This window comes from Colobus angolensis, unplaced genomic scaffold (genome assembly GCF_000951035.1).
Source record: "Colobus angolensis palliatus isolate OR3802 unplaced genomic scaffold, Cang.pa_1.0 Scaffold35, whole genome shotgun sequence".
Lineage (NCBI taxonomy): Eukaryota > Metazoa > Chordata > Mammalia > Primates > Cercopithecidae > Colobus > Colobus angolensis.
Window position 1 is genome coordinate 5,908,350 of NW_012116821.1, and position 27,027 is coordinate 5,935,376.

Genomic DNA, 27,027 nt, shown 5'->3' on the forward strand with positions numbered 1-27,027 from the left:
CTGCAATCTCTGCCTCTCATATTCAAGTGATTCTCCTGCCCCAGCCTCCTGAGTAGCTGGGACTACAGGCATGTGCCACCACGTCTGGCTAATTTTTGTAATTTTAGTAGAATAGGGGTTTCACCATGTTGGCCAGGCTGGTCTTGAACTCCTGACCTCAAGTGATCTGCCTACCTTGGCCTCCCAAATTGCTGGGACTATAGGCATGAGCCACGGTGCCCAGCCAGTAAATGCTTTTAAAATAATAAAAACTCACATTTATGAACACTTTATTATACACTAGGTACTATTCTAAATGTCTTACATATCATCTCATTTAATTATTTAAAGAAGTCTGAGAGATAGACACTATTGTCCCCCTCCCTTTTTTTAACCAATAAGGAAAAGGAAGCACAGAAAGTTCACATGGAAATTAAGGGATGGAGCTGGGATTTGAGCCCAGGCCAGCATCCCCAACTACTGCATCACACTGTTTCTGAATTTCTGCTATGAGACTCCAAGGGATGATCAATGGAAGTTGTCAGATAGAGAAGGCCTCCAAGGGAAAGGAATAGCTTTGTGTCATGAAACAACCTGGCATGTTCAGAGAATTGTGGGAAAGTCAGTGTGGCAGAAGTAGAGAAGGGCAGATTGTTAAAGGAAATGATAAGAGACAAAACCACAATGGGGATTATTTCATTTCTAGGAAGTGTGGGAGGTGTACTGGTGCGAGGTTAGGAAGACCGGCTGGGAAGCTGTTGGGATGAATTATGTAAGAAATGGTGAAGACTTGAGTGAAAATGCGAAAAACAGGGAGGAAAAGATGAAGCATATTTGGGAAGCATTTCTAAACTGACAAAATTTCATGACCAATATGCAGGAGGGTGCGGAGGAATGTATTAAGGTTTAGAAGCCTGATGGAAGGGGATTGAAATACTAAGGAGAGAGCAGCTTTAGAAGAGAAGGGTACATGTTTGGATGTATTCCAATGAGCTTGTCCTATCCTGTCCCTATATTAAGAAACACAAAGTGAAGATGTATTCAAAGTTAATACCAATTACAACAGCAATAAGAGATTGCAGCTCTGCAGGACATTAAAGTGGAGAAGAGCAACTGGGGCCAGATGGTGGGTGGGGAGTTAATAGCCCATACTTAGGAATCCACGCCAGGAAAGTGGATGAAATTGCAAGGGCAGAGTGTGCAGCAGAGGACTTTAGGGAGTGCCAGCATTGAGGCAGGTGAGTCATCAAGGAGGTACAAGCAGAACCAGATGAGCGGGATATTTCGCAAACCAAGGGTAGGCACAGTCAGTGGCACTAGAGAGGACAGCCAGAAAGGACCAGGAGAGGCAATGTGCAGGTCCCTGGTGACTGCAAAGTGAGCTCAGAAAAGCTGGTTGCACCTGGTCATCATTGGCTGAGGAAACAAGTAGGAGTTGAGGAAAGAAATATTCCCTTCCGATAAATCTGTCAAGGGAGGAAATGCAAGGTGGCTAAAGGAGCAATGGGGTCAAGAGAAGATTCTTGTCTTTGGTTGGAGGAGATGAAAACTGAACGGAAGAAGTCAAAGGAGAGGGAAAAACAAAGGAAAAAGAAGTGATGGGTTTCAGAGGAAGTGGGAAGAGGCACAATCCAATACAGAGATTGCAAAATGATATTTGGAGAGAAAGGGGCATGTGTCTTCAGAGAGGCAGGAAGAGAAGGCTGAATGCAAATGCAGGTTGTGTTGGTAAGTGGACAGAACAGGAAGTTGTGGGGCTTCCTCTCTGATGGTTTCTGTTCTCTGCAGGAGATGGCCATTCATCTACTGAGAGAGAAGACATTGGAGAGGGGAGAGAAGGTCAAGCAGTGATAGGTAAAAATAGTTGTAGGTGGCATTCAGGGCTAAAATTGTATTGGGGAACATTCATATATAGGGCGAAAAATCCCCACTAATGTGCAAAGGAGCAAAGAAGGCTGAAGTGTGAAGAAGATGACGGTTTCTTGTTTATTTGCATATCCTCTGCTGCACCAAGCAAATCTGTTGGTTGTAATCTCCAGACAATATCCTTTTGCCTTAAACTATTTGTCAGAGAGAACTCATAGGTGGAAAATATTCACAAATTATATATCTGATAAGGGCCTAGTATCCAGAATATATAAAGAGCCTTACAACTCAGTATTAAAAAAGCAATAGACTAATTCAAAAATGGGCAAAGAATTTGGATAAACATTTCTCTAAAGAATATATGCAAATAGCCAATACGCACTTGAAAAGATGCTCAACATCATTAATCATTAGGGAATTGTAAATAAAAACCACAATCAGATACTACTTCACAGCCACTGGGACAGCTATAATAAAAAAGGCAGACAATAACAAGTAGTGGGGAGAATGCAGAGAGACCGAAACGCTCATACATTGCTGGTGGGAATGGAAAAATGGGGTGACCATCTTGGAAACCAGTTTGGCAGTTCCTCAAAATGTTACATATAGAGTTACCATATGACTACCATATAGAGTAGTAGGAATATAACTACTGGGTACATACCCAAGAGAATTGAAAACATAAGTTCAAACAAAATCTTGTTCATAGATGTTCAGAGCAGCATTATTCGTAATAGCCAAGAAGAGGAAAATGAGCGATCAACTGATGAATAGATAAATGTGGCATATCCATAGAATGGTGCTACTCAGGGAGAAAAAAGGAATGAAGTGCTGATACATGCTACAACGCAGATGAAGCTGGAAAACCTAATGCTAGGGAAAAGAAGCCAGACACAAAAAGCCGCATATTGTTTGACTCCATTTATGGGAAATGTCCAGAACAGACAAATCTATGGAGACAGAAGGTAGATGAGTGGTTGTCAGGGACTGGAGGGAGAATGGAATAGGGAGTGGCAGCTCCTGGGCACAGAGTTTCTTTTGGGAGAGATGAATGTATCCTGGAATTAAAGAGTGATGATGATTGCACAACCTTGCAAATATACTAAAAACCACCAAGTTGTCTACTTTAAAAGGTTGAATTTTATGGCATTTGAATTATATCACAATTTTAAAATCTGTCAGAAATAGTATTTGTTTTTTAAGCAAAGAGATGCCTTTATCAATTATGAAAAGATAGGACAAGTAAGCACATTGTTCTAGAAGCAGAAGGTAGGAAGGCCTGTTTATAGAGGGGCTTTTCAAGAGCTGTTATAGCCTTGGTGGACAGGGCCAGCCTGGCAGGGAAGATGATCCCACAGACAGCCAAAGTCCTGGAAGGGAGAGGACAAATTCTCCTCTCTCTTCACCCAATCCCAGGTTAAGGGGTCGTCAGAGTCACTCCGGAGATGACTCAGAGTGATCAGGTATGTATATTAGCAACTCAGGTAGAGGTCTCTCCACTGAACAGCTGGTTTTTTAAAGAAGCCATAGAACTTATGTTTTGCTCAAAATAAATAAAAGAAAAACAATCAATACATAAGCTATTCAAGGTATATGGGTAACGCCTATCTTTTATGAATTGGAGTGGATGTTTAAACTGTTACAACTCTACCTTGCCTCTTCCACTGTGTGACTCTTATTTTTCAGGCTAGGACGCCGGGTGGTCTTATGGGCCACAAGCAGTGGCATGTTTTTGTTTGGAATAGCAGCGGCGTTTGCAGTTGATTATTATACCTTCATGGCTGCACGCTTTTTTCTTGCCATGGTGAGTTGTGTTTTTTACCTCTTTAATTCCGCTGCAGTATTTTCATAGGAAACCTTAACTCTCTTCATTTTGCTCATTTAAGATCTAGTGAGCGAGATCAAGGACTAATCTTTGTCCACTCCACTGCAGAGATCTGTCTACAGTATACCAATGCCTTATGTTTAGAATGGAACTCATTAAAGTGAAAAATTGTTGCTGGCTAGGCGGAAGTGTGTTTGCCTCTGTGTCGGGCATGTGGTCCACATCTCACAATTACTGAGGCATTATTTTATTTCTGAGTAATTATATTGGTCTAGTCAGGGCCTGTTCACTTGAGCAAACAGACACTTAAGGTGTGTAGTTAAAGTCACTTGTATAATGTACAGGAAGAATGAAAATAGGAAGGCATTAGGTCCTTATGTTACCAAGAACAGGAGTTTAGTGGAAAGGGCATGAGATTGAATACCAGCTTTGTCATATATTGGCTTGTTAATTGTATGACTTTGAGCACACTCATTATCCTCTTTGAACCTTAGGTTGTAGTCTGTAAACTGTCCATGTTATTATTATTATTATTAGGATTCAGAGAGATTAATTATAAACAACCGCAGTACAGCACCTGGTTACAATGGTAACTGTTACTAGAAATGGACTGGCCAGCAAGGAAGCTGTTTCCATGCTCAGTGAGGCTTCCAGATAGATTTCTAATTATCAAACAACAGCAGCATGATTTTTGGTTGGAAATCACTGATCTAGGATAATGGAGGGAAGTTTCCATCTGGAGGAGGAGCTTGTGATCTTGCTAAATGCAGAGCAGCAGGTTGCATGGTCTGAGGGTCCAGAGAGATGCAAAGGGCTTCAATCTCTCTGCACTCCCTCGGATAACAAGATGGGGTGTCAGTTTTGCAGTCTTTTTTGATGGATAGAAAGGGTTTCTAGCAAACCGTACAGATGGCCAAGGGTAAGGAAAATGCATAAAAATAAATCTAGGCGACTAGAAGGTGTTGTACCTCATTAAAAAATAAATACATATATTTAGGAATGTAAAGAGTTTTAAATACAAGATAGCAACCAGTAGTTCTGTTTCCACAGAGGACATAACTCTGTGACTATACAGTGAGATTTCATGAGAGAAAACTTCTGGTGGGACTGAAGGTTCCACAAAGGCATGGGTACTAAGAAAGTATAAAGGTCATCTTTTGAAAGACTTAAGAGGATATTTCTGAAAATATCTGTTTCAGTCTTGCAAAATACCATGTGTTGGTTTCTAGACCCAAGGAAACAAGGCCACACCCACAGAATACATCTGTGAAATGTGGCCTTAATTTTCTGTGACTATTTCTTTTGATGTTCATGGGAAGTGGATTTGTGGTAGAATTCTGAGGATGGGAGATGCAGGCAGATTCAATTACTTAACGCATTTACTGATCTGTCTACGGAGTGTAATGCTAAGTAAACCAGACTCAGCTGTCTCAGTAAGTCTAGTAGGAAAGGCAAGACATTGATCAGCCATCTTCAAAAATAAATAAAATGTTGACAGTGAGGGCATAACAGCAGTGGGTCTGGAGGGTTCACCAGGGTCTGGAGGGTCAAGGGCTTCCTTGTTGTGAGAGACGGGTGAAAGAAGAACATTCCAGCAAAGATAGAAGCAGATGAAAGGGCCCTGAGATTCGAAAGAAAAGCCAGAACGTCTGGAGAATAGAGAGGAGGAGAGACGCATTGATGAGGCTGAAGGGGTCAAGGCGAATAGGTGGGGCTTTGTAGGATTGTCAGGATTTTGCTCTATCTCCTAAAGGCAATGGCAATCCACAAAGGGGATTCTGGGAATTCTGGCTGCTATGATGGGGGGTGGAGTCTGAGAAGATGTGAGGGGTAGAGTATTATCGGTGGAAGGAATGGGTGTGAGTGGATTCACAGTGTTTCGGAGTTAGTTGTATATGGATTTTCTGAATCCAATGACAGAGGAAGTTGTAGCTGACTCATGAGAAAAAATTAGCATTGAAAAACCTGACAGGGACAAATATTACAGCTTAATTTAACTGAGAAATTTATAGTATTTGAAAGTTATCACAATCTTTGTTTAGTGTAACAGCAGCACTTAGCAAAAGCGACTTCTGGATTCTTGGATATAGGGTCCCGATGATCTGAGTCTTGCCATTACAAAGTTGCACAGGGAAATAAAAGCTGTTGTCACAAAAATGTTAAACTGATTATGAATACAGTAGTACTCATCGAGCACCTCCCTGCCTCCTGCTAGTGTCAACCCTTTCTGACAGTAGGAATATTCTTGTAGTCCGCCTCTTTGTGACTGTCTGATGCAAGGCGAAATTGCAATTATTACAAGGGACATGTGTTTACAAAAAGTCTTTAAAAGCAATGAGGGAACATGGGAATACTGCCTGAATCTTGCCCACAAGATTTGGTCAGTTGGGATTTGGCAGAGAGAGACCTGTTAACTTTTGAAGAAATTAACATGTGCAAGGATAATCACATAGTGAGCCTTTGAAAGAGTATGATTCAAATATCTAATGATTAAGAGAGGCCTTTGGGGAAATCAGTGGTGCTCTCGAATAATTTTACAAAAATTAACTTTATGATTTGTGCTGTAGAAGTCAAATACGAAATAATTTTGTAGAAAAAATTCTTAGTCCCCTCCTCCCAAAAAAACCATCATTGGACTCATTCTTTGTTTATTCCAAGAATGGTCACATATTATATTCTAATCACATACTGTAATCTAATTTTTATTAAAGATAGGCATATTTTCAAAATAAAGTTTTTCCCTAGTTTTCCTTCTTGTGGTAAAGTACACATAACACAAAATTTACCATCGTAACCATTTTTAAGTGTACAGTTCAGTGATATTAAGTGCATTCATTCTGTTGTGCAATTATCACCACCGTGCATCTTCAGAACTCTTTTCGTCTTGCAAAACTGAAACTCTATCCATTAAATAATAACTCTCTGTTCCCTGTCTCCTTAGCCCCTGACAACCACCATTCTACATTCTTTCTCTATGAGTTTGGCCACTCTGGTACCTCACGAAAGTGGACTCATACGATATTTGTCTTTTTGTGACTGGCTTATTTCACTTAGCGTAATATTCATTGTATGCATAGACTACATTTTTCTTATATATTCATCTATGGACAGACACTTGGGGGTGGCTTCCATGCTTTAGCTGTTGTGAATAATGCTATGAACAGGTGTGTACAAATATCTCTTCCAGACCCCACTTTCAACTCCTTTGGATATATACTCAAAGGTGGAATGCTGGATCATGCTGTAATTGTTTTTTAAGCAATCGTCATATTGTTTTTCCTAGAGGCTGTACCATTATACATTTCTATCACACATTACACATGTGTTCCAGTTTCTCTACATTCCCGCTAAAACATGTTATTTTGGTTGTTGTTGTTTTTTTTAATTAGCCACCCTAATGGGTATGAGGGGATATCTCTTTGTAGCTTTGATTTGTGTTTCTCAATGATTGGTAAACATATGTATTTCTTCTATTTGAAATGTCTATTCAAAGCCTTTGCCCATTTTTGAATTGCATTGTTTGTGTTTTTGTTGTTATTGTTGGGTTTTAGGAGTTCTCCATAAAATCCCTTATCAGATATTCGATTTGCAAGTATTTTATCCAGTTCTGTAGGTTGCCTTTTCACTCCATTGATAGTGTTCTTTGATGCACAGTTTTAATTTTCATGAAGTCTAATTTGTCTACTTTTCTTTGTCTGTTAAAATAAAACTTTGATTAAATCTGTTTTTCTTACCACTAGTTAGCGTACATTTTTTGTCTCCATTTAGCAATTAGGATTTAACAATAAGGACCTCCTGGATACAGATAACTTGCTGTGTGCATTTACAAGGAACTGAGAAATACATCCACATTATAATGGAATATTTTGATGAAACAAAAAGCAATGTCTAACATTTATATCATAAATAATCTCTAAAGTTTTGCCATTTTGGGCAGGTATGATGAGGGAAGATGAAAGGACCTATAAGAAAAAGAAAAGGTAGATAGGATTGAATGTCATTTTATACATCTGATAGGGGTTTCAGAAAGCAAGTCTTTGTCATTTTCCTTTTTGCCTATATGTGATTTGCAATGGGTTCAGACTCCTCAATAGTTATAAATGTGATCTTGAATATAGATCCCTATTATTTGTTTTTCAGGTTGCAAGTGGCTATCTCGTGGTGGGGTTTGTCTATGTGATGGAATTCATTGGCATGAAGTCTCGGACATGGGCGTCTGTCCATTTGCATTCTTTTTTTGCAGTTGGAACTCTCCTGGTGGCTTTGACAGGATACTTGGTCAGGACCTGGTGGCTTTACCAGATGATCCTCTCCACAGTGACTGTCCCCTTTATTTTGTGCTGTTGGGTGCTCCCAGAGACACCTTTTTGGCTTCTCTCAGAGGGACGATATGAAGAAGCACAAAAAATAGTTGACATCATGGCCAAGTGGAACAGGACAAGCTCCTGTAAACTGTCGGAACTTTTATCACTGGACCTACAAGGTCCTGTTGGTAATAGCCCCACTGAAGTTCAGAAGCACAGCCTATCACATCTGTTTTATAACTGGAACATTGCGACAAGGACGCTTACCGTTTGGCTAATTTGGTTCACGGGAAGTTTGGGATTCTACTCCTTTTCCTTGAATTCTGTTAATTTAGGAGGCAATGAATACTTAAACCTCTTCCTCCTGGGTAAGTAGTTAAAGTATATTTAAATTTGGCAGTGAAGTGAGATTTCTACCATTTGTGTGTGTGTGTGTTTCTGTGTGAATTTGAGAAAAAGAGTGTGTTTTTAATTGGCCTTTTAAAACCAGGAACAATACTGCCAACCATATTATTATGATATCTCTTAGCGTTATGTTGTAACACATGTACATATGAGGGGACTTCAACCAGTTCACGGAAAAATGGAATTAAAAGATAAAAATTTAAAACATAAACTTTCTCAACATGATTGCCATCAAGGTCAAGACATTTTTTGTAAGACATCAGCCATTTAGTCCATCCCTGAAGAACTGAGGGTCCTGAGAATGTACCCATGTCAACGCGATCTTATTTACACTATTAACTGAAGAAAAACGGGTACCGCATACAGATTTTTTAAGATTAGGAAACAGAAAGAAGTCAGAAGGAGCCACCATGAGAACTGTAAGGTGGCTACCTAGTGATTTCTCATCAAAATTCTTGCAAAATTGCCCTTGTTTGATGAGAGGAATGAGCAGGCACGTTGTCATGGAGGAGAAGGACTCTCTGGTGATGTTTCCCAGGCGTTTTTCTACAAAAGCTTTGGCTAACTTTCTCAAAACACTCTCATCATAAGCAGATATTTTCATTCTTTGGCTCTCTAGAAAGTTAACAAGCAAAATGCCTTGAGCATCCCCAACAAACGTTGCCATGACCTTTGCTCTCAACTGGTCCACTTTTGCTCTGACTGGACCACAGCCCTTCTTGGTGGCCATTGCTTTGGTTGGGCTTTGTCTTCAGGATCACAGTGGTAAAACCATGTTTCATCTCGTGTTAAAATTCTCCAAAGAAATCCTTCAGGATATTGATCCCACTAGTTTAAAATTTCCATGGGCAGTTCTACCCTTCTCTGCAGCTGATCTGGGCACAACTGTTTTGGCACCCATTGAGTGGAAAGTTTGCTCAACTTTAATTTTTCAGTCAGAATTCTGTAAGCCAGACTAATTGAGATATCTATGATATTGGCTATTGCTTCTGCTGTTAATCTTAGTCCTTGTCAATTAGGGCTTAAACAAGATGTATTTTTTTCCTCAGTGTGGATGTTCTGCCCCTGTGGTCTTCATCTTCAATATTGTCTTGTCCTTTTCATAAGGCATCAGTGATTTCACCATTCTTCCACCCAAGCTTCACCTTAAATTTGATGTTTGTTCTTGCTTCAATTTTAGCAGAATTCATGTTGCTCTAGTGGGAGCTCTTTTCAAACTGTTATCTTATTCTTCTTAGTGCCTCAAACTAGCTCCTCTTCAGACATGTTCTAAGAAGTTAGTACAAATTTCTTTGAGTGCAGAAAAAAATCTGAAGACACATGCATAGTTTTTTCATAAAATGCACTTTCTATTAACTTTTTTTTTTTTTGAAACGGAGTCTTGCTCTGTCGCCCAGGCTGGAGTGCAGTGCTGTGATCTCAGCTCACTGCAGTATCTGCCTCCTGGGTTCAAGCGATTCTCCTGTTTCAGCCTCCTGAATAGCTGGGATCATAGGCACGTGCCACCATGCCCAGCTAACTTTTGTATTTTAGCAGAGACAGGGTTTCACCATGTTGACCTGGCTGGTCTCGAACTCCTGACCTCAGGTGATCCGCCTGCCTTGGCCTCCCAAAGTGCTGGGATTACAGGCATGAGCCACAGTACTCTGCCATCCTACCTTTTTGAAAACTCCTTGTGTTTTCCATTTGAAAAAAATGCATCAGAAGAATTTAGTTCCTCCCTTTCTGCCTTCTCTCCTTGCTCATCTTTTTCACACCAGTCCTTAACCCAGAGCTCTTCCCAGGGGTAACTTCTATAATGTTTGGGTTGTACCCTTTCAGATCTATTTCTATGCATTTTGTACATGAAGCATGTGCCTGTAGTTCCAGCTACTTGGGAGGCTGAGGTGGGAGGATTGCTTGAGCCTAGGAGTTCTGGGCTGCAAAACGCTATGCTAATCAGGTGTCCACACTAAGTTCAGCATCAGTATGGTGACCTCCTGGGAGCAGGGAACCACCAGGTTGCCTAAGGAGGGGTGAACTGGCCCAGATCGAAAATGGAGCAGGTCAAAAGTCCTGTGCTGATCAGATCTGTTTCTATGTATTTCCGTACATTTGTGCATATAAATGTTTTATATTTTAACATAAATGAGATCACTCACTATATATTGTTCTTTGTAAGTTGCTTCCCTTTTAAAATTTAATATGCCTTGGTTATCTGGCATCTCTCAACCTTCAGGTGTCCTTAATTTATAAATTTTAGTTGGTAAAATAACTTTTAAATACATGCAACTATAATTTATGTTGTCATACTTGTTTCATTTTAATGGCAGGTTAAATCACTTTAGATAGCTTGAGATGTGACTCCTAGCATAAACCAAATTTGAACTAAAACGTGAGAGAAATATTAGAAACCTCTTTTTATCCATCTAGTCTTAACTCCTGGTTATTTCTTTGTAGGCTGCCTGTATTTTATATTATCCTCAAGACATCTTACTTCTAAATTTTTATGCGTAAACATCGTGCCATCTCATTAAAGTGCTCTGATGACACATCTGGTTTTTTTTTTTCTGATTTCCTCAGCAGACACATCTGTTTTTGTTTATTATAGCTCAGCAGGAATTATGAGAGAAGTCGTTTTTTAAAAAAAGATTTACTCTTTTTTTTTTTGAAACAAACTAACAAGTTTATAGAAAGAACTTGTCTTGACTTCAAACTCATTCTCTATGACAGTTTGAGATGGTGCAGTATCCCTAGAACAGAGTGGCCAATGGTAGGTGTGTGGAGTGTGGATGCGGAAGCTGAGGAAGGCTAGAAGTTTAGATCTTCGTGACATAGTTTTTTACTTTTGCCAAAGACATAAATTCTCAAAAAACTGGGCAATCTTATAAATACAAAAGTGTTCCCAAAGACAAACACACATGGTTTTATATTATCTACCATTTTGGAATTTTCACGTCAGTACCCTTCCCACTAGTACTGTTGCAGATGGGTGCTTCTGCTCAATAGTTCTCTGCTGTGAAATTTTTGAACAAGTTTTTATCTCCTGAGATGGTTTGGGGCTGGTGGGAATTTGGGCTCTGGTTTTGTGCCATTTGCAGGTGCCAGAAGGATTATGAACATTAGAGCATTTCACAGGAAATGCTCATCTTCACTGCAGTGAGTTTAAAAGTGGCAGGGCTAACTGCCTCGCAGGAATCCTTACAGAGTTTCTAAAGGCCCTGGAAGTGAGGAGAGGGCTGCTCATGCCTTTTGGGTAGTGGGTTAGAAGGCGGGGTCCCCTCATGCAGTCAGGTGCCTAACCTCATAGAGGGCTGCTTGCTCAATGACAGGTGTAGTGGAAATTCCCGCCTACACCTTCGTGTGCATCGCCATGGACAAGGTCGGGAGGAGAACAGTCCTGGCCTACTCTCTTTTCTGCAGTGCACTGACCTGTGGTGTCGTTATGGTGATCCCCCACGTGAGTTATCTTATGTTTTATTTAGGGAATTGTTAGTTATACCGTGACAGTTTGATGGGAAGAATTTAGCTTGTTACAGTTAAGTATGAAGGTCAATTCAGAGTATGATTTGGACAGAGTATATAATATTTAAAAACATGTTTTCTTTAAAACAGTCTCCTTCTGTTATATAAGTAATATATGTTCATTTTAGAAAATTTAAGGAGAAAAACATGAAAAAAAAAAAAAAGCCTAACCTGGGTGCAATTACTCACACTTATAATCCCAACAACTCAAGAGGTTGAGGGTAGGAGGATGGCTTGAGTTCAGGAATTCAAGGCTGCAGTGAGCTCTGGTCATACCACTGTACTCCAGCCTGGATGACAGAGTGAGACCTCATCTCAAAAAATAAAAAATAAAAGTTTCATAATCCCAATTCCCAGAGATGTCCAGTGTTATATTTTGTAAACGCAATAATCTTGCGTGAGGAAAGTTGATCACACTTTCCAGCATCATCATACTGAATATTCACTCATTTATTCATTCAACAAACATTTATCCACCATCTTTTATGTGCCAGGTGCTGGGAACACACAATGCATCAAGTTTCCATAAGTGTAACAAGAGGGCATATGGCACCCGGGTGTACTCTTTTGTCTAGGGTGGTTGAGGATGGTGTGCCTCTCAGAGGAGGTGACATGTGATCAGAAACCTCAATGAGGGAGGCAGCCGTGGAGACGTCTGAAGGATATGAGTCAGATATTCAAGACTGTTGGAGTTTCAATACACTGTTTTTCATCACAGGAGATTAGTAGTTTCCAATGTCTGGTATGCATACACACCCCGAGGAGCTTGCTTTTAAAAACAGTTTCTTAGTGAGAAACACTACCAAGAAATTCCTGAAATGACTTTCACATTCCTATATTTTGGCAAACTGCATCCCCGCAAAATACCTCTTGCATCCAGAAGTGCTTTCCCTCTTCCCAAAAAAGATGTTTTCAGACCTGTATTTTAATTCTTGATTTGGAAAATGTCACTATAACAGTACTTAAAATATTTTATTTAATGTTCTCCTGTGATTATATAATCATTAAGCAATAGTATATCAACATTTAGAGCAAAGCATTTTAAGTTTTGCATATCGTTTGAAATTTCATTTAAGCTAACGAGTGACTTCCTTTTATAGTAGCACTTTACTTAATGATTAGGATCGGTGAGCCAAATATTTTATGTAATGAAATTTGCAGGTGATTGATACCAACTAACTGAATGCAATAAAACTACTCAGGACAAGGAGGTCTCTGCTAATTCGAGGGAACTTCATCCACACCTTTAAAAAAGTAGTTTGCAGTTAATGGTAGTTGAGTAGATGACAGCTGCCTTTAAGTTGGTGAAGAGTTGGGGAACACCAGAACTTTTGAGTTCTACAGTAATAGGGAAGATGAAAAAGAGGAGATTTCTAGAAATAGAGCATTAATCCACAACCACAAATATCTCCCCTCCAATAAATTTTTCCCCAAATGATAAGGTCAATACAATACAAATATTAATTTAATTAATAATTGTTAATTAATTTAATTTACAATTGTAATTAAGGTGACATTAGCTCTTTAATAGAGGCATCCCAGAATCTCAGTGACTTAACATAAAGGATGTTTGTTACCTGCTCATAGAAAGTTCCATGTATTTGTACCTAGTTGGCCAAAGGGGGAGTGGTGAGTGGGTGTTTGGGTCCATGGAGTTATTCAGGGATGCAGACTGACAGAGGCACTGCCGTCCTTAACACATCAGCCCCAAGGCCACCCTGGGTCTCAGCGTCCAGCTGGCAGATGGGGGAGGAGGGAGATTTCAGAATACAGGGTGTATTTGTTAGTTACCTTTGGAAGTGGAACACATTAGGGAGAATAAAAACCCAGGTGGAGATAAAGGGAGAATAAAAACCCAGGTGGAGATAAAGGTTTTGCTGTTGAGGAATGTATCAGCCACAAAGAAACAAATGAACAAAAAGTCTGTACTAATAGTTCAGTTACCACTTTCAAATTATTTTCTGAAGATAATTTATAAGCCAGGGATTACTGCCACAAAGGACACAATTTGTTTTGTTTGTTTGTTTCTTCTAAAGTAAATAGATTAAATAGGGACAAGATCTCAGTCTGTTACCCAAGCTGAAGTGCAGTGTTGTGATTATAGCTCTCCGTAATCGCGAACTCCTCGGTTCAAATGACCCTCCTGCCTTAGCTTCTCCAGTAGCTGGGACCATAGGCATGTACCATCACACACAACTAATTTTTTTGTTTTTCTGTAGAAATGGGGTCTTGCTATGTTGCCCTGGCTGGCCTAAAACTCTTGGCCTCAAGTGATTCTCCTGCCTTAGCCTCCTAGTGCTGGGATTACAGGTGTGAGCCACTGGGCCCGGCCCACAATTTGTTTGTATGGCTCCTTGATTCATTCTGCTGGATCAGTTCCAGAAGGAGTGGGGAAATTCTTGGTGCCACCAGCACTATCTGGGCATGTCTCCTTCCAAAACAGTCTTCCCAACTGGCTTTTATCACAGTTCAAACCCTCCAAAGTGGATGGGGAGGAGAGACACTAAAACTTTCCTCTACATTTCATAAAGATGAAAAGCTTTCTCAGACTGTGAGTAGAGTTTAATATATTCAAACAGAAAAATAAGGCTCTTCATTGTTCTGAAAAAATACTGAAGGAATTAGAATGTTTTAAGTAGTGATTTTAAAGATTTTATATTTTCCTTTAAAAATATTACTTGTGATGATCTATTCTGCTAAATTTTTTTCAGAAACATTATATTTTGGGTGTGGTGGCAGCTATGGTTGGAAAATTTGCCATTGGGGCAGCGTTTGGCCTCATTTATCTTTATACAGCTGAGCTGTATCCAACCATTGTAAGGTAAGGATGAATTATTTTCTGGTTGTTTTCCTGTTGTCTTTCACTTGTGTGTCATTTCATTGTATTTGGCCTTTAAATGTAAATGCTTCTTTTTCATAGACGTTACCTGGATCTCTGAGACGGGAAAATGACATGCTGATACTAATTTTTAGTCTGAGGCTTTGTACCATATTAGCGAGGATATTGAACAAATTATTTTGAAATACCACTCTATTATTCCAAAAACATTTTAAGTTTCAAGTACCATAGACTTTCACTGAGTCTCTGTATTGACTCAAAACTAATTTCTCAGGATGTGTCTCTCCATGTTCTGATGCCAATTGTGTTAGTCTGCGTAGGCTGCTGTAACAAAATACCACAGGCTGGGTGGCTTAAACAATAGAAATTTCTTTTCTTTTTTTTTTTTTTTTTAAGATGGAGTCTCGCTCTGTCGCCCAGGCTGGAGTGCAGTGGCGCAATCTCGGCTCACTGCAAGCTCTGCCTCCCGGGTTTACGCCATTCTCCTGCCTCAGCCTCCCGAGTAGCTGGGACTACAGGCGCTTGCCATCTCACCCGGCTAGTTTTTTGTATTTTTTAGTAGCGACAGGGTTTCACCATGTAGGCCAGGATGGTCTCGATCTCCTGACCTCGTGATCCACCCGTCTCGGCCTCCCAAAGTGCTGGGATTACAGGCTTGAGCCACCGCGCCCAGCCTAGAAATTTATTTTCTCACAGTACTAGAGGCTGGAAGTCCAAGAACAAGGTGTCGGCAGGTTTGGATTCTCCTGAGGCCTCTCTCCATGGTCTTCAGGTGGCACCCTCTTGCTATGTCCCCAAGGGGTCTTACCTCTCTGTGCACCACTGATGTCCCTCCCTCTTCGTATAAGACACCAGCCATATTGGATTCACCCTAACAGCCTCATTTTAACTTAATCACCTCTTTAAAGACCTTATCTACAAATGCCGTTACATCATAAAGTACAAGGGGTTGAGACTTCAACACTTGAACTTTGGGAGGCACAACTCAGCCCATAACATCAGTAATCATTGGCTCCCTGAGATTACCTCATCTGGAGGTTCTCAAAGCTGGCAGCTCATCAGAGTCACTGAGGTATTTCATAAAAAATACCAGTCTTGGGTCGTTACACCAGACCTGCTGGATCAATCCAAGAATGAGACTCGGGATTTTTTTTTTTCTTTTTTCGAGACAGAGTCTCCTTCTGTCACCCAGGCTGGAGTGCAGTGGTGTGATCTCGGCTAACTGCAAGCTCTGCCTTCTGGGTTCAAGCAATTCTCTTGCCTCAGCCTCCAGAGTAGCTGGGATTACAGGTGCACGCCACTATACCTGGCTAATTTTTGTATTTTCAGTAGGGATGGGGTTTCACCATGTTAGTCAGGTTGGTCTCGATGACCAGCCTTGACTTCCCAAAGTGTTGGGATTACAGGCATGAGCCACTGAGCCTGGCTGAGACTCAGGATTTTTAACAAGTCTGCAGGTGACTTAGAGTTGCCACCCCATCTCTTTGGGAATGTCTGATGTGATTCCCACTGATCTGGGAACCTCAGGAACTTTCAGGCTTTTAAAAAGCTTTTCCAAACACATTTTACTTGGAAACTCTTTATGTGGTAAAGAGGACAGAGGTCCTTTATGGAAGCTCTGTTGGGTACCTGAAATCCCCCCAGTGCTCCTGCCTTCTTGCTCCAGGGGCTTGCAGCAGAACTTCCAGGCCTTAACGGTGCATCCTTTGTAAACCACAGTTCTTGTTGCAGCCCTATGTCCAGATAAGACAGCTGAGACCAGGGAGATGAAGTACCTGGTGCAAGGCACACAGCTGGGACCCCAGCTATAAAGGGAAGGGATCCTTTCTCTGATTCTCCATTGGATATTTTTTTGAGACAGAGTCTCACTCTGTTGCCCAGGCTGGAGTGCAATGGTATGATCTTGGCTCACTGCAACGTCTGCCTCCCAGGTTCAAGCGATTCTCCTGCCTCAGCCTCCTGAATAGCTGGGATTACAGGTGTACACCACCACGCCCGGCTAATTTTTGTATTTTTAGTAGAGACCGAGTTTCACCATGTTGGCCAGGCTGGTCTCGAACTTCTGACCTCAAGTGATCCACCCTCCTTGGCCTCCCAAAGTGCTAGGATTATAGGTGTGAGCCACTGCGCCCGGCCCATCAGACTTTTTGGCTCTTTTTTCCAAAATGATCCTGTATTTTAAAGTGTAAATAGTGATTAGGGTCACACTGCTGCCAAGAGATGCTTGTCCCACAGATCTCCCTCTGTGAAATTCCATAATAGTTTCCTATCTGCAGTCCTCCCTTAAATCCTCCAAGTGACATTTTCCTAACACCTGCTTTATCAATAGAAGTTTTCATTTTCTAAGGGAAAAAATTTGTTAGTGAGCTTGGATAATTTCTTAGCCTGTTAAAGACCCAATCTTAATAGCAACAAATAAACAAACAAGATATTAAGGTTTTTCACAGGAAACTTTTAAAAAAATCTAACTGCTCAGCTGGTGGGTTCATCCCTTTTAGGAGTATATTATTTGTCATGTGTTACAAATGTGAAAGGCAAGTGACTTTCTGTAGAGATAAGTCCATATAACACCAGCCCAGAGATGCCTCCTCCTTGTCTCCACAAGCAGGAGGGATGTAGGACCTGGAATATCCATTAGTCAAGAGATAGCATAAATCCTTCCCTAGGAATTTTCCATGCCCACACACCTGCCTACTGAAATGCTAGGGCAGGCAGTCCTGTGGACAAGGATGGGTAAGTACATTTGTGTTGGCTGTAGATAGATTAATGGATATCTAAATGGATGGATGGATGGATGGATGGAAGAATGGATAGATAGAGTAGGTACACACATATATCTAAGAAAAAAGTTTATCAGACTAATATGTGACCGGAGTATAGAATAGCAGAGGAATAACTCCCTATGTAATTGTCTATTAGCCCAGTTGTCTGAGAGTAGAGTTTTTCTTCTTCCTCCCTACTTCCCCTCTAGGTCACCCAGAGTGCTTGGGAGAGCAGTCTAATAATAAATACATCTTCTGTCCATTTTACAGGTTGTGGAACTGGAATTCACACAAAGATTAGGGTCGTGGTCAAAGGCACCTGGCTAGTCAGTGACCCATCAGGACTCAGATCCACATCTTTTGGCCCTTTCGGATACCTAGTGAAATACATGAGAATTTTTATGGGAGACAGTGCTTAACATTAGCAAGGGATGAGTTGCTAGCGGTAGAGCTTTAGTAGCAGAGGGGAAGAAGGTATTTTGGGGTAAGGGCTGTGTGAACTCTTCTCAGATCATATTGTGAAAGTGGCAGCCCTGTGCAGATGTACAGTAGCAGACAGGCAGAATAACAGATTACATTCTAGCGCTTACAGGTTGACAATGGTGGAGACTAGTTGAATGCAATAGAGAGTAAAGTTGCATAATTGCAAACTTACGTTGTGGCTTTGGCTCCCTTGTGGCTGACCCAGGGAAGAAGTCGCTCTAAATCAGGGAGAATATCTTTGGCATGTCCTATGGGACCCTTCTGGCCTCTCAGGTGGATTTCTGCTCAGCCAGGAAAAGCTGCAGATTTTCCCAGTTCTAAATTCAGATTGGACCAGATCCATGCAGTGCCTGGCACATGTTAGACTCCCGACACACATGTGCTGCGTGAATGCATGTTATATGCTAAAACGGTGACAATCCCATCAAATAATGTCAATGTGCATTGCAATTATGAATGTTGTAGTATTTTTTAAGATCTTTTTTTGTTGGCTTGGTTGTTGGTTTACAACCTCAGGTACATGGCCTCAAAAAAATCCTATATGTAAATATTTAACCAACTCTGTGAGCTCCCTAAACACCCTAACACTGCATGCAAAACTTGACTTATGTATGATTTCTTTCTCAGAAGAATGCCATACATTTTATCAGTTCTTTATAAATATGTGTGACCCAGAAAAGATGAGGCACCATTAATCTGTAGAGGTACTTACTCACATAAAAGGACAGTCTTTCCTTACTAACATTCTATACATTTTCCCTAAGTAACCTTTAAAGAAAAGCACATTAAGATATTCGTTGACTCTAAAAAATTGAAGTAGAATAGTCCACAGGTATACAGATACTTTGTTCTCTCAAATTCCCACTCTCTACCTGAAACAAATTCCTGCTGTAGAAGACCTTATTATTCTCAATGTTAGGCTGGATCAATACACATAAGGGCCGCACCTGCACAGCAGATGAAGAATGGCTTACCTCCGCACTCCTACCTTTTTGTCTTGAATTGTCTTGAATTATGCGCACACTCATATACACCACTGTTTCACACAATGTAGGCGTTGTGATTTTTGAAAAATTTAAGTAAAATTATTTTCAAGCTTACATTTTTTTATGGTCATATGTTGCTTAATGATGGGCATACATTCTGAGAAATGCATCCTTTGGTGATTTCGTGGTTGTCAGAACATCATAGAGTGAACTTACACAAACCTTGATGGCCCAGCCTGCTACACACCCAGGCTGTGTGGCACAGCTTATTCCTCCTCAGCATGTTACTGTACTGAATACTGCAGGCAGTCTAACACAGTGGTAAGTATTTGTGTATCTAAACGTATTGAAAGATAGAAAAAGTCGAGTTAAAATGTGCGATTATAATCTCATGGGGCCGCCAAGGTTGACCAAAACGTTGTAATGCGGTGCCTGATCGCCCTTATCCTCGTTGGGGAGGGTGGGAAAGGAGCTGCAGAAAGCAGGTCCCTCAATCCCGGGTCACTTGCACCTTACTTGTCTCGGCCTCTCTCCTCTGTTTCCAGGTCGCTGGCTGTGGGAAGCGGCAGCATGGTATGTCGCCTGGCCAGCATCTTGGCGCCGTTCTCCGTGGACCTCAGCAGCGTTTGGATCTTCATACCACAGGTGTGCTTCAGTTTGCAGACCCTTTCCGAGGCGGCACGGAGGCAGTTTCTAATCGCCTATTAGCGACTTCTCTGTTGTTATTTATTGCAAGCCAGTACATCATTTCCTAACGGGGTTTGTAAAAACAACCCCCTTACCAACAGCTCGCCAGTCTGTGGGTAGGGTGGTGGCTGCTTTGCGACTGGCTGTTGGTGGGCTTCCACCACTGCTGAGCTGTTCATTACAACTCTGCCTGCCACAAAAGGGCGTGTCTTCACCCTTCCCTGGAAGCCAGGCCTGTCCCCACCCCCTGGCCTGGCCTTGCCTCTGTGTTTCCACTGAGTTCCTGCTGGGCAAGGCGAATTCTGGAGGCTGCCTGCTCCAAAAAGATTCTATGGTGCCTAATGGAGAGGGTTAGGAACCCATGGTTCTCAGTTGACCTGAACCTGAGGGGCTCCGTTTCTGGCTCCAGCAGTGTGAGCCATTCGCCTGGCTTCAAAGAGTAAGAGCAGGGACACTTCATTTGCAGATCCTCCGGTAGGAGCTGAGAGGCCGGGAAGGCACTTGAGCACTGCTGCACCAGGTGGACTCTTCTGCTCAGGAAGAAGATGCGGGATGGGTGGAGGGCAGGTGTTTCTTGCCAGCCCACAGACCTTCCCTCTCCCTCCCCTCCAGTGCCTCCTTTCTCTTTTCTGATTGCCCCTTAGATAGACTCAGGCTGCAGGATTTCCTCCCGGCCTCCTCCCTGCCCCCTCTCCTCCCGGCTGCAGGCATGGGGTTCCTCCAGCCTCATGGACATTCTCCCTGGATGTCTCACCACAAACTCAATGTCTCCCAAGCAGAACTGGCCAGTGACACCTGTCTCCCACTTTTGGTTAAGGATAGGTCAGTGGCTTCAAGCATGACACTGTGGCATCGGCTTCTTATTCATCCTGTTCTTTCATCACCAAATCCTCACATTCTCCTTCAAAACCACCCCTGCATGCCTGGCTCCAGTGCCTCCCAGTCTTCTCCTTGCTCTTCATCCCCTACCCCGTCTGGGTAGCATAGAAGGCACCACGGCCATGACCCAGTGCCCCTGTCAGTGTCAGAATAAAAGTCCAAACTAAGCTGCTATCCAGGTCCTTTCCTGACTGACCCCCTGCCCAGCTCCCCTATTCTGTTCCTCATGCAGCTTCCCCTCCTCTCCACACTCACCCCCACTGAAGAGTTTCCCTCTCCTCCCTGTCCTCACCCTGCCTCCTCCCCTTCCATGCCACTGCCCAAACGGCCCCTCCAAAGAGAGCGCTTCTCTCTCATATTATCTGTTAAGTAGCCTTCCAGGTATCCTCTTTCCAGGAGGCCACCCAGATCTAGTGACCCTGCGTCTCCTTTTCTCAAGTATGTCCGTACAGCATTTAGTGGGTGCCTCTTTCACAGTTGCTGTCGCAGTGTGACTTTATCATTTGCACGGGTGTCTTCATCGCCCCAGTCAGGCTGTTGTGCTTTGCAGAACAGGACATTTTGCATCCCCACAGCTGGCCCTAGCCAAGTGTTTCCCTCAGCTTGTGTGCCACCCATGCTGTTATTCACCTACTATTTTAGATCAAATAGATTGACTTTTGGAAATCAGGTTTGTCCTAAACAATAATATCAGTGAGGTCATGGGTGTTATACTAATTATGTGTTTTTCTGAAAGACATCAACATAATCTCACAAGTAAGAAAACAGTGCTTGGCATCCCCTGGAGTTGCCTTGTACACACAGCAGGTACACATACTGCTCTTCCGGAATCGCTGACTTGGCATGACTGTCTCCCGCGTCCCTGGAGCTGGCGCTCAGTAAAGTGCTTGGATGTGCCATTGGGGTGTTAGAGCCCAGCCTCTTTCTCAGGCTGACTCTGAGGTTAAGAAACCACATGGGCTGTGTGGGAGGTGTTTTGGGAGAGTCTACTACCCTTTTTAGGTCATGAACTTTTCTAGAAGAATCTCCTTTGTGCTAGCACTTGTTTTCCTTATTTTTTTTTAAAAGATAAAATGGAAAGGTGTTTATTAAAATAATAAGTTGAAACATGCAAATATAAAATAGATAAATTTATAAAAGCTAATTACCAAAAATAAAACCAAATAAATATTTTTTAATGGATATCTGTAAGGCTCAATTAAGGACTACGGACTTAGAAGGGATCTCTAATTTTATTTAACAGATATTTAAACAAGCTCCTTTTATTTTTATTATTTTTCTGAGACAGAGTCTTGCTCTGTCGACCAGGCAGGAGTACAGTGGTCTGATCTTGGCTCACTGCAACCTCTACCTCCCGGGTCAAGCAATTCTCCTGCCTCAGCCTCCCAAGAAGGTGGGATTACAGGCATGTGCCACCAAGGCTGGCTAATTTTTAAAATATTTTTTAGTAGAGACGGGGTTTCACTATGTTGGCCAAGCTGGTGTCGAACTCCTGACCTCAGGTGATCTGCCCATCTCGGCCTCCCAAAGTGCTGTAATTACAGTCATAAACCACCATGCCCTGCCTACACAAGCTCTTTTTTAAAGTGCTTTACAAAAATTAGTCTTCATGTAATGCAGATACTGTCGTTCTCTTCATTTTACAGATGAGGAGACTGATGGACAGAAAGTAATTATTAGCCCAGGGTCACACACCTTAAAGGTGACAGAGCTGGGATTTGAACCCAAATACCACGCTCCCTTGCCTTTTACACAAGGTCCAACAAACAATCTATACAAAAACGAGCACAGAGCAGTCAGCTCCTTGTGTAGCCTGGCCCTGAGTAGCCCGTTCCTCCTCTAAGACGGTCTCTGGCCGCAAGGTGTGGTGTATATTTGTGGGAGTAGTCTGTGAATGTGCTTCCTTTGGCTCTAACAAGTATTGCCTATTGTTTGTAATGAGTCAAAAAAAAAAAAATCAAATTTCCCATTAAACTTGTTTATGGATGTCAAACTGCCTGGGGAGCCAGTGTTTTCATTTTGAGAAATGAAAACTCTCATCTGGAAGATGTTTATATTTTCTCTTTTGAAAAGAGGCACATGAAAAATCACTCACTCTGATGCTTTTATTATCAAGCATTATTTTCTAGTAATCTATAAAAGGTGGACACGTTAATTAGCTTTTTGTGTGTTCATTAACTCATTTGGCAAACGTTGACTGAGTGTTGGTTTTGAACTAGCCACCCTGCTAGGTGCTAAGGAGCAGATGAAAGAAATAGCCTGTCTTGAGGGACGTCCAGTCTGGTGGGAAGGGCAGGAGACCAAACAATCACCAGCCCCGAAGAGAAGGGCTGGAGTGGGGAAATGCCAGGTGTGGTGATTTAAAAGATACAACAGTGGTAATCATGGAACATTAAGAAACATCTTGTTTTTCAATATATAATAGCAGTAAGGCAGGAGCGGTGGCTCACACCTGTAATCCTAGCATTTTGGGAGGCCGAGGCGGGCAGATCACAAGGTCAGGAGTTCGAGACCAGCCTGGCCAATATGGGGACACCCCATCTCAACTAAAAATACAACAATTAGCCAGGTGTGGTGGTATGTGCCTGTAGTCCCAGCTACTCAGGAGGCTGATGCAGAAGCATCACTTGAACCTGACTGCCTGATTAGTCTTACTACCAAGCTAAGAATATACACACTGCATATATATATACACACACACACACACACTGCATATATATATATACGCTGCATATATATATGCACACACACAGTAATGAGAGCTTACATTTAATTTCATCCTCTCAACAGTCGTTTGCAACAGATACTATCCTTTCATCCATTTTACAGAAAAGGACTCTGAGGAGCAGAGAGGTTAAGTAACTTGTCCAAGGCCACACAGGTAGCAGGTGGCAAGTACCCAGGCAATGTGCATATGGAGATTATATATGGATCAAGAACATTTCTTTTTCCTTACTTTTTTATTTTTATTTTTATTTTTTTGAGACCAGGTCTCTGTCACTGAGGTTGGAGTGCAGTGGCACAATCTTAGCTCACTGCAACCTCTACCTCCTGGGCTCAAGTGATTCTCCCACCTCAGTCTCCCAAGTAGCTAGAACCACAGGCACGTGCCACCACACCTGGCTAATTTTTATATTTTTTGTAGAGAGTTTCACCATATTGCCCAGGCTGGTCTCGAGCTCCTGAGTTCAAGAGATCTGCCAGACTTAGCCTCCCAAAGTGCTGGGATTACAAGTGTAAACCACTGCACCCAGCCTTTGAGAACTGGTTTGTTTTTGTTTTTGTTTTTGTTTTTTTTGAGACGGAGTTTCGCTCTTGTCGCCCAGGCTGGTGTGCAGTGGCAGGATCTTGGCTCACGGCAACCTCCACTAGGAGGGTTCCAGCGATTCTTGCGCCTCAGCCTCCCAAGTAGCTGGGATTACAGGCATGGGCCACCTCACTCAGCTAATTTTGTAATTTTAGTAGAGACGGAGTTTCACCATGTTGGCCAGGCTGGTCTCGAACTCCTGACCTCAGGTGATCCACCACCTCAAGCCTCCTGAAATGCTGGGATTATAGGCATGAGCCACCATGCCTGGCCCTTTGAGAACTTTTTGTTGAGGGTAAATAGCCAGCAGAAAGGAAAAGGTCAAAAATATGTGAGAGGAAGGTTGGACCATGGATGGAGGGAGATCTCTGAGGAGGAGGTGAGAGGCGATAGGGTCTGGAGAGCGTGAAAGGATCCGCCTGGCCAGAGGAGGGAGGAGTGGGAAAGGGGGGACTTATTTCGATGTTTGGTTTGGGGTTTGTGGGCTTGTGGGGAGCTGTCAGGGGAGCAGGAGTGAGGAGGAGGTGGAGAGGTATTATTTGTTTACTGCCTGACTTGTCTTACTACGAAGCTAAGAAGAAAAATTCCATTCTGTTCTGGATCTTCCATTTGATTCTGTTTTGCTTTTAGACTGACTCAGTGTTTTTCAGACCCTGACTTAGGGCTCTTCTGGGGTTTCTAGATCACTGGATATACTTGCCATGTCTTGAGAGACCAGAAAACGTCTTTTAAATTCCTTTGGAATGTCACTTGTAATTCCGCTACTGCTTCTTAACTCATATATTTCTAAGAATTAGGTTATCAGTGCTCTGCAAAACAAAATAAAAAACTGCCTTCCCAAGTCTCGTCTGTTATGGATGTGATCTGGCATCGCTTCACACTTGCTGTATGTATTTTATGATTCTCATTCTCAGATGCTATAAACATACCAAGTGTGTAGATTTATGAGAAAAGCCATACCTTAATTTATTTTTGTAGGGTCTTTCCAGCAAATATATTTTGCAAAAGGAGTTTAAATTAAGTAAGGATGGATTGTGTTTTTTTACAGATTGCATAGAGATTTAGCTCTGTTAATAAAAACCACCCAGCATCTTCATGATGATAAACAGAGAATAGATACGCAGACTTTAATTTTTAATGTGACCTGCATTTTTAAAAGCAAATGCCTTGGCGCTAGTCTAAAAGGCTGCCTTTTATGTGTCAAAATCTGGAAAATAAAGAAATCATACCGAACTGTATAGGAAATTATATGGATCCCTCCCCCATAAAGTGACGATTTGTTTTCACTGCCTTTGGTTAGCTTCCCCCAAATTCCATAGATTCCGGTTGATTGAAACCTGTTTTCATTCATTCATTCCCTATCATTTACTGAACTCTGATATTGGGGCAGGGACAGGGTTGACTAAGACACGCGTGGCATGTCCTAACCCAGGGCTCACTTGCTTGTCTCCTCCGCAAGACTCGGGGGTCTGGAAAGATGGGGCAAGGGTCTTTTCTTCGTTGTGACCACAGCTCCTAGGACAGCACCTTCAGGAGTAATAATGCAGACAGTAGCTGGCAATTGAGTAGGCGCTCTACAGTGGCTCATGAATGAATGAATGAGTGAGTGATGAGATTAAGCCTCATTGGTGAGGAAAAGAAAAGTCCAGCACAAGCAACCAAAGGTCTCACTGAGTAATCACAGTGACAACTGTTATGTCAAATTCAATTGTATTACCCTCTGAAAACAGTTAGAAAATTCTATTCTCCGAAGGGTGCATTCCTTTCTTGATGTGTCACTTATCATTATTTTTAATTCCTTCTAGTTGTTTGTTGGGACTCTGGCCTTCCTGAGTGGAGTGTTAACACTAAAGCTTCCAGAAACCCTTGGGAAACAGCTGGCAACAACTTGGGAGGAGGCTGCAAAACTGGAGTCAGAGAATGAAAGCAATTCAAGCAAATTACTTCCCACAACTAATAATAGTGGGCTGGAAAAAACAGAAGCGATTACCCCCAGGGATTCTGGTCTTGGTGAATAAATGTGCCATGCGTGCTGTCTAGCACCTGAAATATTATTTACCCTCATGCCTTTGTATTAGAGGAATCTTATTCTCATCTCCCATATGTTGTTTGTATGTCTTTTAAATAAATTTTGTAAGAAAATTTTAAAGCAAATATGTTATAAAAGAAATAAAAACTAAGATGAAAATTCTCATTTTTAAAAACTGCTTTCTTATTGCTGCAAAAATATTTTTCCGCATTTGCTTTTCTATGTCGTTGATTCTCAACCTTTCTCCACCACCCCCCTACCATGCATGCCAGAGGGAGTTCATCTACTTCTATCCGCGCCAGTGCCACCCCTCCACAGCTTCCCAAAAGAAGGGGGCATGTGAGAATGCTTTTCTTTTGAAAAAGCTCCTTGCAGATTCTATTTCTGATATTTTTTCCCCTCTTATGAAACTCATAGCTCTAAAAACAAGTGCAATTCAGAAATGCCCTCTCAAAAAATGCTTGCCTTCACAATTAAACCATAAAAAAATCAGAGCTACGAAAACGATGTCTTGCTTCCCAGAACCTTGAGCCAAGAAGGCTTGAATGTGCAGACAGTCGTGCTTGTGTTTGGTCCAGATAAGGGACACATACCTGCCAGTGTCCAAGAGTGAGCTTTCTAGTCTGGTGTCCTTACTGTCCCAAAGTTACCAAATTCTCCCTATAAGTCTCCTTTACAGCCCAGAGAGACTGACTTTTTAACCCACTGCAACCTTTTTCAGTTGTCAGATCATCCAGGAAACTGACTTTAAGTACCATCTGGATTTGTTGCCAGTGTAAAAATGTTTGTAAGTATTCTCGCCTTTAAAAAAATAATTCACATGAAGACTTTACTCTTTTGTTTTTTTACTATACATTTTTTCCCAACTCTACTTTAAACCATAGTCTTTCAAAAACATTAATATCTTGGACACTTCAACTGCAAATTATGTCATCATCTTATCTGTGGAAGAATGCATTTCAGATTTACAGTCAGTTTCCCGTAGGTTTTGGGTTTTTCCTTACTGTGGTTTCATCATAAGTTCATTATTTTTTTCGTTGCTCTTGAGATTTTGCTATAGGGTGGTGTGTCTTATATCCTGCATTTGAATTGGTGAAATATTAGCATTACTTGCAGAGGCAAGTAAAAGAAGGCAGTTATATAGATGTTGTGAGTTTAAAAAGCATTGTCAA

The 27,027-nt window shown here is 41.8% G+C and overlaps 1 protein-coding gene across 2 annotated transcripts in view; it reads left to right on the forward strand.

The window, feature by feature from the left end:
- The window catches only part of SLC22A16 (solute carrier family 22 (organic cation/carnitine transporter), member 16), a 51,375-nt gene extending 25,345 nt beyond the window's left edge, over window positions 1-26,030 (forward strand). The window contains exons 3-8 of one of the 2 annotated variants that reach the window (XM_011952791.1): window positions 3,532-3,649; window positions 7,811-8,342; window positions 11,691-11,818; window positions 14,595-14,704; window positions 19,499-19,598; window positions 25,632-26,030. In XM_011952791.1, the coding sequence (XP_011808181.1) occupies window positions 3,532-3,649; window positions 7,811-8,342; window positions 11,691-11,818; window positions 14,595-14,704; window positions 19,499-19,598; window positions 25,632-25,844 (1,201 nt within the window). In that variant the 3' untranslated portion in view covers window positions 25,845-26,030. The remainder of the gene's footprint in view (window positions 1-3,531; window positions 3,650-7,810; window positions 8,343-11,690; window positions 11,819-14,594; window positions 14,705-19,498; window positions 19,599-25,631) is intronic. The other variant, XM_011952792.1, reaches the window with a different exon arrangement.
- The last annotated feature ends 997 nt before the right edge of the window (window positions 26,031-27,027 follow it).